The sequence below is a fragment of the Macrotis lagotis genome, chromosome 1, assembly GCF_037893015.1.
Source record: "Macrotis lagotis isolate mMagLag1 chromosome 1, bilby.v1.9.chrom.fasta, whole genome shotgun sequence".
Classification (NCBI taxonomy): Eukaryota; Metazoa; Chordata; class Mammalia; order Peramelemorphia; family Peramelidae; genus Macrotis; species Macrotis lagotis.
This window is the reverse complement of record NC_133658.1, coordinates 377,518,360-377,532,867: the sequence shown is the minus strand read 5'-3', so window position 1 is coordinate 377,532,867 and position 14,508 is coordinate 377,518,360. Positions and strand designations below refer to the sequence as shown.

Genomic DNA, 14,508 nt, shown 5'->3' with positions numbered 1-14,508 from the left:
TGATTGTTAGACTGTGGAGAAAATTTTGAGCCTCTTTTAAATATCTGATTGTTCACACCTTCTCAAATATTCTCAATGTCCAGTTGGGAGTTTCCTTCTCAGAGGAAAGTTGGGAAACAGAAAGGGTTGATATGTCCCTTGGAATAGAGATCCTCCCTTTTATCCCTGAAAGGGTGCTCCCTCACCCTCTGCCTCCTGTCCCATCTGGGGTGTTTAGAGTTTCCTCCAAGGGTGGAGTATAGCTGCATCTCCTCCTGTATAAACAACATCTAATGAGCTCCTCTGTGTCCTCAAGGCTGCATGTCCTGGGATGTTTTTTTTCAAGAGCATCCATTATGAAATATTCTGGAATGTTTGTGTTCAATATGAGATTTGTAATTAAGAGGCAGAACTAGCTTGGCTTTCTCTCCTACTCTCTCCTCTTATAGTTTTGGTATTTGGTTATTTTCACTTAGTGATTGGATTTTTTCTATAGGTCAGAACATGGGTTTTGGAGACCCATGTTGAATTTTGGTGAATCACTGAACTCTGACCATAGGGACAAAGTAGGCATGTCTTCCTATTGCAAAGTCTTGAAGGTTTTTGCCCAAGGTGAAAGATCTTGCACTGCAGAAGCACCCAGAATTTCCTAGGGACAGGAGGGGTCTGACAGATCAATAGGGGATGTTTTCTCTCTCCAGCAGGAAGATTTTTTTTCTAAAAATCATTGTTCTGCTTCAGATTTTGCTTTCCATCCTAGTTTTCCTAATGATATATTTTCCACACTGAATAATTCATCTTCCTCTTGGCATTTGTGCCATTTGAGATTCTTATTGTTAGGATTTCTTATAGGCAGTACAATTTACTCCTTTAATCTTTCCCCATAAAGGAGCTTTTCATCCTCTTCTGGGTTTATCTTCAACTTAATGGTAGTGGGTGCCTCAAGTCCCTGGTGTCCTCAGCCACCTCACATAATAGCAAAAGATCTCTTAGCTTAAAGACCTGATGCTTTCTTTATTTTCTTCTCTGTTTCTTCCAAAAGGTATTGTCATTCATATTCATTTAGCAAACCATTATTGAATGCCTCTCCTGAGTAGGACTGTAGGGAATGCAGAAACAAAATGGAAAAACCATCCCTTCCCAGAAGCTGCTTACATTCTACTGGAAGGATAAAACTGTACAATTATTTGGTAAAGAAGAGGGTTCTGACAACCAAATTAAAGGAATTTATGACCCTCAGTCTACCTTCTTCTCTGTCACAGTCTTAAATATCATGCCTCAATTTATCCCACTTCTGTGCTGTTGCATTACATTTAGATAGTTAGGGAGAAAGTCATAAGACCATAGATTTAAAGTTAAAAAGAACCATCAAGACTACTGAGTCCTCATTTTTCAGATGAAGAAACAGAAACAGGTTAAGTGACTGACCCAGGATCACAAAGCTAATAACTTCTGAAGTAAGAATTTGGACCCCAGCCTTCTTGACTTCTAGTATCCTATCCAGAGGCATCTAGGTGGTACAAGGTATGGAGTCATGGACTTGATGTCAAGAAGACTCGAGTTCAAGTCGAGCCTGAGCCATTTATTAACCATGTAATACCAGACAAGTCACTTAGCCTCTACTTGTCTCAGTTGCTTCATCTGTTAAGTGGAGATAATATATAGCATCTATCTCAAAGTAACGTTTCAAGGATCAAAAGAGATAATATTTGTAAAACATCTAACACAATGCCTGTCATGTAACAGGTATTATATAAATGCTTCTTTTCCTGCTGCAACATGATATCTCTTATCCATTGTGATAATAAATGTAATTATGTTTATGCCTTCACATACTGAAATTTCAATTGGGATAAGAGCAAGTTTGAATCAACTCAGAATGATAAGTTTTATATTAAAAAAACTTTTCCTGAATTTTGAATTATCAGAATTGTTCTTTCAGATACTTTAACTTCTCAGCTAATTGGCATTGGTAGTTTGGCACTGTATGGATCCTGGAAACTGGTTTGTGTTGAAGAATAAATTTGTCTTCTGTGAGAGAGAAAGAATATTCTGTGCTCCAGTGCTTCTTTGCATGGACAACTTTCTTGCTTCCTGCATGTTGAGAAGGAGGGAGGGGAATAACCACACCCAAGAGACCAGTGACCTTGGATTTGTATTTAGTCTGGATGGTCATGGGGTCTTGAGTCATTATTGGCCTTAACTCACCTTTATTAACTGTCATATGAAAAAAAGCAGTGGGAAATATCTGGTTTTGATTTTTTTATAGGTTGTTTATTTTATTTTATTTTCATGCCATATCAGTAGTTTGGTGTTCTGCTTGTATGGCAAGGCAAAAATAAATTCACCCCCTGCCCCACCAAATTATATTGATGTACAGCTTATGTGGGTACTATAGTCATGGGATGGCCATCAGCACGGAGTCAGATTGCCCGATTCACTGTTGATTAGGACCTCCTCCTTCTGTTGTTCTTGCCTCAAATACCTTGCCCCAATTTGTTTCACTTCAAGTTTTTAGAGGAAAGTGAAATTCTAACCAGGTGGTTTATAGACAGTACTAACAGTTTTCTCCATCATCTTATCATTATCATCATCTTTCTCACCCAGTTACACCCATCACCTTCCTAGCAACTCTATAATATTTCTTCCAGGGAACAAACGAGTGCACTTGACTACTAGAAGGTGATTGTGTAAAATTAACTGAATGGCTTAGGAATGTCAGGAATGGATATGGGTCTAGAAAGTATAATAGAAGGCCACGATCAAGTTTAAACCCACTCTTACACACACACACACACACACACACACTTGTTATTTTTGCACACATATACATATGAAAGCCCATAGGATTCAGTATTAAGAACCATATCAGTCTTTATCACAGGAGGATAAATGTGAAACAGTCTTATCACAGAATCTCAGAGTTGGAAATGCTCACAGAGGTCATCTAGTTCAACCTACAACTAAAAAATAATAACCTGAGCAAATAGTTATCTATCCTCCACTGAAAGTGGAATACACTACATCACTAAGACATTCCCCTCCTAATCAGCCCTAATTTTTAAGAATCTTTTCCAATTTAAATCTGCTTCTATGCAATTTCTGTACATCATTCCTAGTTCTGTCCTCTGGAGCAAAGCTAGACAAATTTAGTCCCATTGCCATGTGGTAGCTCTTTAGATACTTGAAGACATAATTCCTCCTTAGTCTTCTCTTCTTCAGAGCAGCCATCTCCAGTTACACCCTGCTCTTCCACCTTATTGTTCTGTTCTTATCAATATCCTTTCAACAAGGTAGCACCCAGAAATTAATATTTCCTGTAGATGTAATTTGACCACAGTGCAACAAATCATCTCCTTCACACTGGATATTATGCCTCCCTAAGGTCATTTTTTGATTTGATTTGACCATAGAGGCACACAGTGTCAGAGATGAGATTTAAATTCAGGTCCTCTGTTTCTAGAGCAAGTGTTTTTCCCATTATAATACTCTGCCTCTCAAACTTGGTGTCTTGAACTCAGTAGGGAATAGTTTTCATTTTACTTATCTCAGGGACTAGCATCCCATCATGATTTTGTCTTTAATTCTGAAGATTATTCTCTTTGACTGAGCAAACAAAATTAAAATTAAATAGTTCTCCCTTTCTCTCTGTTGTGCATCAGCATCATTCCACTAACTCAGAGTAGTGCTCTTAACCCTTCTTTGATTTTCACTTCACTCTTTCCTTAAAACAACTTTTTAAAAATTTAGAAGGAAGCTTCTTACTATTCTTTGCTAACCTTAACTTGATTCTGAGCTCTTCTGTTCATATTCTTACAAAACCATTCACTTTTTGTGCATTCCTCCTCCATTATTTACCCTTTCTTCCATCATTTACGCATATACGCATGTGTGTGTGTGTGTGTGTGTGTGTGTGTGTGTGTGTGTCTGTCTGTCTTTGCAAGGCAAATGGGGTTAAGTGACTTGCCCAAGGCCACACATCTAGGTAATTATTAAGTGTCTGAGACCGGATTTGAACCCAGGTACTCCTGACTCCAGGGCCAGTGTTTTATCCACTACACCACCTAGCCGCCCCTGTGTATACATATATATATATATATATATATATATATATATATATATATATATATGTATATATGTATGTATATATGTATATGTATGTATGTATTTTTTTAATATAATTCGATTTCTTAAATGAACATATCCCCATAAAACTCTTTAGACTACCTTTTCTTCCTCATCAGAATGTAATTTGTTATTGGAGATTCATTCTTCACTGGAATTCATCCTTTTATAACCCTTTAGATTTTTAAGTTATGTCATCCTGCTCACCTAATCTCTGGATCCTTTGAAACCAGTTCATCCTTAATATAGGGTGCATTTCAGAATGGCTTTCTATTCCTTTTTTTGAAATACGGTGGTCAGTTCCTCCCCCACTCCCAAATTCCCTTCATTTCTATTTTATCAACACATTTCTCTTTTATCACCAGAATCAGATTAGCAGTTCCTTTTCATCACCTCTTCTACCTTTTGAGGGCTGAAGTTTTAATTAAGGTAGATTAAGTTGTACTTTCTAAATATCATTGTGCTCTAATAGAATATGTATATGATAAGCATAGAGAAGCAAAGGAAGGCTTATATGAACTGATATAAAACTGAGTTAAAAGAGCCAGAAAAACAATATACATGTTGACTATAGCATAAGGAACAGCAACAAGGTCAAGACAGAATGTTGTGAAACTATAATAACCAAACTTGACCCCAAAGGAGAATAGTGAGAATATACCTCTCTTCCTTCTTTGCGGAGGTGGGTGACTAGGGCTACATGTAATTATGAACTTAGTTGGTATGCTGGGAAGTTTTGCTTAACTTTTTTTTTTTGAATTCTGTTTATAAGAGATGATTTTCTGGGAGAGCAAGAGAGGAGGTTTTGAAAAAACAAAGGATGTTAATTTTAAAAATTTAAATTTGCAGGAGAGAATATGGAAGTTATGAACAGGACACAAACAAGTGGAACAATTTTGTTTCAACACCATTAATTCAATATATAATTTTAAAAAACCAAGCTGTATGTTCATAGCTTTACAAACATAGCCTCTCAATGTTTGTATTTCTTAATTTCTTCTAATTATCTATTTTATTTCATATTCAAATTCATATGTATGTATAAATATAAATATTTGTGTTCATTATATATATATATATATATATATATATACACACACATATAACTCTTTTATATATTTGACATTTAAAGTTCTTCACAAGCTGGCCCCATTCTAATCCTTTTACACTTTATTGTTGTTGTTTTGTTGTTCAATTGTTTTTTAGTCATGTCTGCTTCTTTGGGACCCCATTTAGGGTTTTCCTGGCAAAAATATTGGAGTAGTTTGCCGTTTCCTTCTCTGGGTCATTTTACAGATGAGGAAACTGAGGCAAGCAGGATTAAGTGACTTGCCCAGGGTCACACAACTAGTAAGAGTCTGAAGTTAGACTTGAACTCAGGTAAATGAGTTTTCTGACTCCAGGTTTGGCATTCTATCCACTGTGCCACCTAGTTGTGCTTTCTCTCCCATCCCCATCCCCTGTCCCTAAAACTAAGACTTAAGACTAAGTTCCAGTACCACTTTCTGCCAAAAACCTTTTCTGGTTGCTCCTTCCTCCTCAACCTTCAAAGTTACCTTCCATCTACTGGATAAATCATTTATGTATGACTAGTTATTTTCATTTTGTTTTCTCTCATTAGAATATGAATTCTCTGAAAGTAAGGATAGTTTCTACCTTTCTTTCCATTCCCAGGGCTTAGAATAGTACCCAAAAGATATTTAAACTCTATTTTTTTTTTTGCAAGGCAATGGGGTTAAGTGGCTTGCCCAAGGCCACACAGCTAGGTAATTAGAATTAAGTGTCTGAGGTCATATTTGAACTCAGGTCCTCTTGATTCCAGGATCTGTGCTCTATACACTGCACCACCTAGCTGCCTCATATTTAAACTCTTGATAAATATTTTTGATTGATGTTTAAGTTCATGATAAATAACAAATATATGTAATAATATAATTTACCTTTCAAATAAGAAAGGAAGTAAAAGATAATTTTTTAAGCATTCAGGTCCTGGAAGAAGTTGACTGCTAGGTGCTTCCTTGGTAGCTAGGTGATCCCATGGGCCTGAAATCAGTAAGACTTGAATTCAAATGTAGCCTCAGACACTAGTTTGTGACTTTGGGGAAGTCACTTAACCTCTGTTTGCCTCAATTTTCATAATAGCATCTACATTCAAGGGCTGTTGTGAGGATATTTATAAAGTGTTTGGTATAAGGTAGACATTTACTACATGGTCATTTCCTTCCTTTCCTTCATTCTTTGAGGAAAAAAAAGTACCACCTATGTAGTATAAGCTTAAACATGAATCAGATTCCTTGGGCCTTGTCAGTCGCTGAATTGGAGGGGATTGAAGATATGATTGCTGAACTAAGGGGATAATTCCTTAAAAGAAGGTGATAAAAAAATCTGACTTCAGGGAACAACCTATTATGGTTTTTTCTGGCCTAACCTTTCTCCTAGATGTAGCCATAAGGACAGAAAGATTTTTCTCCCCTCAATTCCAGTTATACTTCTTTATTTATCTTTGGCAGAATCACCCTGGAGAATTCTTACTCTTACTATTGGCATTGTTTTATTGATGTCACTTCCAAGGAAATCTCAGCCTCTTCCTCTTTCATAGACACCAAGCAGGGAAGAACCATCCCAAAGGCTACCGAGCAAATCCTCAAATCGGTAAAACAATAAATGTTGAAAAACCTGTGAAAAAGCATGAATTTCAAATTCTCTCCACCCCCCACCTCTCACTTTCTGGGCACATGCCCTGTTCCATCTAGAATAGTCTAGCTTCAAGACTTTCTTCTTGCCACCAATTTTCCTATTTTTGTTTTTCTCATATTTCCCAGGCCCAATCTTCTTTAGGACTTTAGGACTTAAACATCCACTGAGGAATGATTTTTGCAGGTGGAAATTGTTTCTGAAACATTTAATTTTTGGAACATCAGTGCCACGCATCCAATTAGGAACTCAGTGAATGATTTTTGTATGATTATATGTAAATGTAGTCAAGGCTTTAGGCATTGGCAATCTCATCTTGGTTTTCTAAGCTGTAAACTGTACCTAAGATTCATATTCTAGCTGCCAAACTGAAAGGATCAGTTTTTGAGAGTACAGTGTAATGACAGAGACCCAAACAGACAGAGACAGAGGGAGACAAAGGGGAAGAGATGGGGGGGGAGAGAGAGAGAGAGAGAGAGAGAGAGAGAGCGAGCGAGCGAGCACTTGCCTAGTTTGGTGGCTAGGACTTTATTTTCCCACACTGCATTATGAATTGTCAGTAGATACAGTAACCCAGTGTGGTATGTGTGGCTTTTTCTTTAAAAACCATTTTACAGGATCATTGAATAAAAAGGTGGAGCCATAGCCTTGGCTCAGAATCCTGGTCCTCACTCCCCTGCAGTGGGAACTAGAGAATGAGAATTATACTTAAGACATGTCTAAGGAAGGGAAGGAATTGATGTAAAGTAACCATTTGTTTCTGGAGGGTGGGGGGTCGAGCAGGGAAGGCAAGCCATCACAGAAGTTCTGAAACCTCCTTGGAGGAGCTACCCTGGAATCTTGCCCACCCTGCATAACAGACCCATGGTTACAAGCAAGAATTTCCCAATCTTTTTCTCCCTCATTTTCTTCCTTTTTTCCAGGGTAATATTTAATTCCACAAAGGTGATCAGATAATGTAATGGATTAAACTAGTCCTAATATCATTAGTTTCTTTCCCTTAGGGAATACTCCTTTGGAGGGGATATCAGGAAATATGGAATGAGTTGTGTTTTGATTACTGGGGGCTTCCTCAAAAGTGAGTGTATGAGGTGCCATATGCCAACATACAAATCTCCTCACCTCTATCCTTAGAGAACTCCTGAATTTTCACAACATCATACAATACACAAATGTGATGATTACACAGGCTGATGCCATTTTTCAGAATAGATTTTTAGTTTGACTTTATATTTCTCCCCCCCCCACCTTTTTAATATGTTGTTTTGAATGGATTCTAGTAAGCCATCTCCTGCAAGAGTGGAAGGGGGGAAAAGAAATATACATTATAGTTTATTTTATACTTAAAAGGAATAGCAAGATATACATAATAGATTTGCAACTTTATATTACCTTTGTTTAAATATTTGTTATGAAAATGCTTGTTTTATTCTATAAATTAAAAATCAAATGCACTCAAAAATTTTAAAACAAGCATTTATTAAGTGCCTGCTGTATTTCAAACAATGAGAGACAATATGATTTAGAGCAGGGGTGTTACGCTCAGTTCATGGGCCATAGGTTTGATATCTCAGATGTAGTAGATAGACTTGATATCAGTAAAAATGGGTTTGAATCCCACCTCAGTCACTTAGTATCCATAAATGGCCCTGGGAAGGTCAACTAACTTCTCAATGACCACTTCTGTAATAGAGAATAATAATAATTATCGAATTTGTCAAGTGGAGTGATTGTGGAGAACAAATGAAGTAATATATAAAAATATATATAAATATATCAAAAGCACTAGAGTGATATATGTGTGTCAATAATTATTATCATCTCCTATAATGGTCTAAAGCAGGGAGTTTAACTGGGGTCCATGGACCCTCAAGGATAAATTTCAAGACTTCTGTGAACTTGAATTGGGGGGGATTACATCTTGATTTTTTTATCAACATCTAATCTAAGTCTAGCATTTAATTATTAGAACAGGGTCAATGGGAATCACTGCAAAAAGGGTCTAAAAGCCTGTTAAAACTTATAGAATAATGTCTTTAAATGTATCAAACAAAACACACAGGTAATTATATTGAAATATCATTAGTAAAATATTTTTTCAAAAACAAGTTCACAGACCTTATGTTAAGATCTCCTGGGACTGGAAACCAGGAAATCTGGGTCCTATTTCTGTATTTTCTCCTCCTCTCTACTCTTACTTGTTCCTCAGTTTATCCCTCTACAAAGAGGGTAATAAATCCCCTTCAGTCTTGCCTACAAGAACAACAAAATAGTATTGTGTGGTGGGAACTAGCAATAAGTTCAAGGTGCTTCCTCACAGGCAATTTCAGAAATCTGTACTCCAGGCTGGCTTCTCTCTCCAGACTTCCTCACCTTGGTACATCACCGCTTTGTGCCTTATTAACAAGTCAGTAGGGCTTCCTTGTTTGATGGATAAAGAGCTTGCCTCATAACTCTGATAAATGCTGACTGTGAGACCCTGGGGGAGTCACACAAGGTCTTAGAGCCTTAGGCAATCTTTAAGAAGATAAGTTGTAAATTAGGTGTTACACCTACATTGGGGGAGTTTCCTCTGATAGAAGTTCTCTATGGTAAAATCTCAGCTTTAACCCCTGACCCTTCTAGCTGGTTATTCTGTTTTTGCCCACTTTTGGTCATTTGGGTTTGCTGATTGCAGTGGTATTATGGGATGGTGGAAAGAGTGCTGTTTTTAGAATCAGGATCTGAGTTCAAATGCTGTCCCTGCTGCTTCCTACCATGGGACCTTGAGAAAATTACTTTGCTTCCTGGGTCTCAGTTTCCTCAGCTGGAAAAGGAAGGGTCTCTTCCAACTCTAAATTTGCAGTCCTGTGGTCGGTCCTATGTGATCTCTCTCAAAATGTCAAACTGAAGGATGGGTATTGTGACATTAGCCTAATTTATCTTTCTGGCTCTACTCTCTCTCACTTCTCCAATCCATCATTCATTTCTCAGCTAAAATCATCTTTGTAGTCATATCATTCTACTATTTAAAACTCTGCTTTGGCTCCCTATTGCCTCTTGAGTGAAGTTCAGACTTCTTTGTCTGGCACTCAAGGTCCTCTGCAAAGTCCTTTCCAACCTTACTTAGCATATTGTTTCCCTTCCACATAGTTTCCTGACAAACTAATCTTTTCTCTGTCCTAGTGCTGTGCTTTTCACACTCTATTTATTCCCTTCCCCACCTGTACTTTCAATGCTTTCTTTCCCTTTCTGTGCTTCTTACATTTCTGTGCATCCAGCATGTGAGGGGCTCCTTCTGTGAAAGAAAACTTCTTTTTTTTAAGTTATTTGATTTTATTTTCCCCCCAATTATATGCAAAGATAGTTTTCACCATTCATCCTTTTACAAGCTTTTGAGTTCCACATTTTTCTACCAATCTTCCTTCCCTCTCCTCCTCCCCAGGGTAGAGAACAAACTGATAGAGGTTGTAATCAACCATGTGACAGATTCTGTGCTCAGCCTTTTATAAATATCCTCTCCTTTGATCCTCACAACAACCTTGGGAAGTAGGTTCTCTCATTATCCCCATTTTACAGGGAAGGAAACTAAGCAGACAGAGGTCAGGTGATTTGTAAGGGTCATATAGCTAGAAAGTATCTGAGGCAAGTTCTGAATCTCAGGTCTTCCCACCTGGCTGCTTCTATGAACTGTACAAAGAATTGGATGCTAAAGTGATGCAAAGATGAAAAACTATCACTGCAATCAAGGAATTTACATTTAACTAGAAGAGGCAATTTATAAATGAAATGTAAGTAATTCATTTAAGGAAGGAAAGATTACTAATAACTAGAGGGATCAGTAAAATTTGTTGCAGGAGGAAGCACCTGAGTTGAGCTTGAGAGCATTAAAGGGCAGAGAACTGATAAATAGATGTATAGAATAATTTTACATGTGTATACCATTTACATACACACACACATATGTATATATGTATATATGTATATATGTATATGTGTGTTTCCCCGAAGTTGTCCTGCTAGTTAATGGCAGGATTTGCCCTCACACACCCCCCCATACACTCACGCTTGAGCTCAGATCACCTGATTTCCAGGTCTATATTTCTTTTCCTGCCTACCCTCCTGGTAGAACTAATCTTAATGCTGTGATTTGTGATATGGAACAAACACCCTTTCTCCTCAAAACCTCAGTTCTGTCCTTTGAATGATGAATTATAGTACCTTTGGTTCTTTGGGCATCTGATTAGAAGACATTTATCTGTAGTGAAGAGTGTGAAAGCTCCAGAGGGCCAAAAAAATTAGAATGATAGAATTTTAGGGCTTAAAAAGACCACAGAAGTCATCCAGTTTAGACCTCTCATTTTTACAGATAAGGAACCTGAGACCCCGAGTTGAAGTGATTCACTCAAGCCCAGAAGGGTAGTAAGCATCAAAGGCAGGTTCTCAGATTGAGTCAATGACCTTTCTACTATACCTCATTGCCTTCAGTTCATCTCCTAAAGCCTTCTACCATGTAAACTGTGTTATATCATTCAATTTTTATTGCATAAGCACCTACTATGTGTGGAAGTAAGTGGGCAGAAATAAGGTGGGAATGCAAGTCTTCTGACTTTCAATTTAAAGCATTTTTTACTGCAATGTTCTGTGTTGAGAAGGTCATGGGCTGATGGGATCTGTCTGTCTTCTCCCTTCCCAGGTACACTAAACCTCTCACCTTCGCCGACTGCATCAGTGATGAGCTACCACTGGGTTGGGAAGAGGCCTATGACCCTCAGGTTGGCGGCTACTACATAGATCACAATACCAGTAAGTGTCTGCAGGCCTTGAATCACTAGAGCCCCAGGAGAAATCAGAGCAAAATATCTAGAAGGTTGATTTCAGGTCTCTGGTGTTACTTCATTAAGAAACAAAGTTTTCTGAATCTCTAATTGTATATCCATTTCCTATGGGCAGCAGCCCACCCTTGTTATTCAACTGGTTGATATTTCCCATTCACCCAATGCAGTGTACAGACTTGAGCCAAATAGTTTGTGGGTCTTTGTTCATTAGTGAAATCATCTCTAGCACTGAGAATATAAAGGTGTCAGTTGAGACAAATGGGATTCCTTCACCATGGATTCCTTTTTGTTGTTGTTGTTTTTTGTAAGGCAAAAGGAGTTAAGTGGCTTGCCCAAGGCCACACAGCTAGGTAATTATTAAGTGTCTGAGACAGGATTTGAACCCAGGTACTCCTGACTCCAGGGCCAGTGTTTTATCTACTTCGCCACCTAGCCACCCCTCAGCATGGATTCTTGCTGATTCTGCCTCCTCAGCATCTCTTTCATCTCTTCCTTTTCTCTGCTTATACGGCCATGAACTTCATTCAGGCCCTTGTTGCCTCTTTTCTAAACTATTGCAGTTGCCTCCTACTTGGACTATGTGTGTACCTCCAGTCCATTCTCCACACAGCTGCCAGATTGGTATCCCTAAAGCACATGTTTGATCATGTCATTACCCTACTCAAGAAACCTCAATGAAGGGTGGCTAGCTGGTGTAGTGGATAGAGCACCTGGAGTCAGGAGTACCTGGGTTCAAATCCAGCCTCAGACACTTAATAATTACCTAGCTGTGTGGCCTTGGGCAAGCCACTTAACTCCATTGCCTTGCAAAACCCCCCCAAAAAACCTAAAAAAAAATAAATAAACCTCAATGACTCCCTGTTTCCTCTACAATAAAATACAAAATCCTTTGTTTGGCATTTTTAAAGCCCTTTATTATCTGATTCCAACTGATCTATCTAGCTGATTTCACATTATCCCACTTCATAAAATCTTCAACTAAACCAACCTATTCATAGTTCCCTTATACATGACATTCTTCTACTCGTTTCTTTGCTTTTCCATGTCTAGAATCTCCTCCTTCTACCCCTAATCTTCTCCCTTCAAACCTCAATGTTTTTTCCAAAACCCTTTCTTGATTCATGTCATTTTATTACCCCCTTTATTTTTCCCACCAAAATTTCTTTGTATTTATTTTGATTTGTATTTTCTGTTTAACCTATATTCATGTTGTTTTTCCTAGTAGAATGTAAACTCCTTAAGAGCAATGACTGTATAATTTTTCTATCCTTAGTATTTTATATATAGTAAGTTTTTAATTAAAAAAGCTTCAATAAAAAACTTGAACTGAAATAACTAGATCCAGGTTCAAGACTATGCTGTCTATTCAAAGAATGTCTCATAAACCCTCCCTTTGATATGTGGGAGGAAATAACCTGTATGCTAATTTCCAAGAATCCTATTTCCCCTAGTTTCCTCAAAGACAGGCTTCTGCCTCCCTCCCTTGATACTGACTGGTTTTGTCTCTCCTATCAGGACTAGAACCTACAACCTTCTTGTTCTTTCTGCATTCACTCCATTCTTTTCTACTTACCTAAGAAAGAAGTAGCGTAGTCTAATATATGAAATGCCAAAATTAGAAACTGGAAGTCATGGGTTTGTTCTTTATTAGCAGACTTGACTCTATGTAAATCACTTAAACTCTCTGGGCCTCAGATTTCTGTAAAATGAGTGTATTGGACATGATGGTCTCTATGGTTCCAGTCAGGTCCAAAATCTATGATCTTGCAATGGGGGGTAAGAGCTGAAAAGCTGAAAGCTAGAAGGTTGGGGGCCTAGAGCTAAGTAGTAGTTCTTAGAGTAGCAGAAACATAGGTGGCCTTAAAGTTTAGAAGACTTTCTTAGAGGCTGCTAATAGTATTAATTGCATTGTAGTAATGATTGTGCTTGCTTATTGGATAATGAGAAGTAAGTATGCCCTTAATTGAGTGTATTTGGGGAATGAGATTAATGTTTTGATGAGTAAGTGTGATCTGAGTTAAATAGGAATGTACAGGAATCTTAATCAGTCCTTTCCTGTTTCTAATTACTGAGAGTTTATCACCATCATTAAAATCAGCACAAGGTATAGTAGGGAATATCAGGAATATGGGAAGGTCTAATAAAGAGTAGCTTTATTTGTTTGTTGCTAAGGATGCCAAGCAGGAGAGAGTATTGAACCCAGAAATATTTTATTATATGGCTAGAAGGTGGGTGAGATGCAAGAAACCTGTCAGCAGCTAGTGATAAGACAATGACCATTCTATCTCAAAAGTGTCTGGCAGTTCTGCTCAGGAGTGAACCATTGGCTGATAGGATCCAAGATTTAACACTAGAAGGGACCTCAGAGACCAAGGGCCTACACACACACACACACACACACACACACACACACACACACACAACCTATTTTACAGATGAGGAAACTGAGGTGAGAAGAGGTGCAGTGAGTTCCCTGGGTTCATACAGCAAGCATCTGAGCCAGGATTTGAACCAAGATTTTCCTGACTCCTCCAAGTCCAGTTCCCTAATTGCTATGCCACCCTATTTCCACCCTACAGAAGATGGCAATGAAAATCATAGTGCAGAATTTGTTGGGCATGAATGTCTGATGTGACTGAAGCTACTTGGCTTTAAGATTTTATGATTATGGGGGTGGCTAGGTGGTGTAGTGGATAGAGCACTGGTTTTGGAGTCAGGAGTACCTGAGTTCAAATTTGGCCTCAGACACTTAATAATTACCTAGCTGTGTGGCCTTGGGCAAGTCACTTAACCCCATTGCCTTGCCAAAAAAAAACCCTAAAAAAAATTTAAAAAAAGATTTCATGGTTATGGGCAGAGTCAGTTCTATACATATGAGAACTCTTTAAGAAAA

The 14,508-nt window shown here is 38.0% G+C and overlaps 1 protein-coding gene across 1 annotated transcript in view; it reads left to right on the top strand.

The window, feature by feature from the left end:
• The window catches only part of WWC1 (WW and C2 domain containing 1), a 142,826-nt gene that overhangs the window by 66,185 nt on the left and 62,133 nt on the right, over positions 1–14,508 (top strand). The window contains exon 2 of the mRNA XM_074212465.1: positions 11,474–11,583. Within this exon, the coding sequence (XP_074068566.1) occupies positions 11,474–11,583 (110 nt within the window). The remainder of the gene's footprint in view (positions 1–11,473; positions 11,584–14,508) is intronic.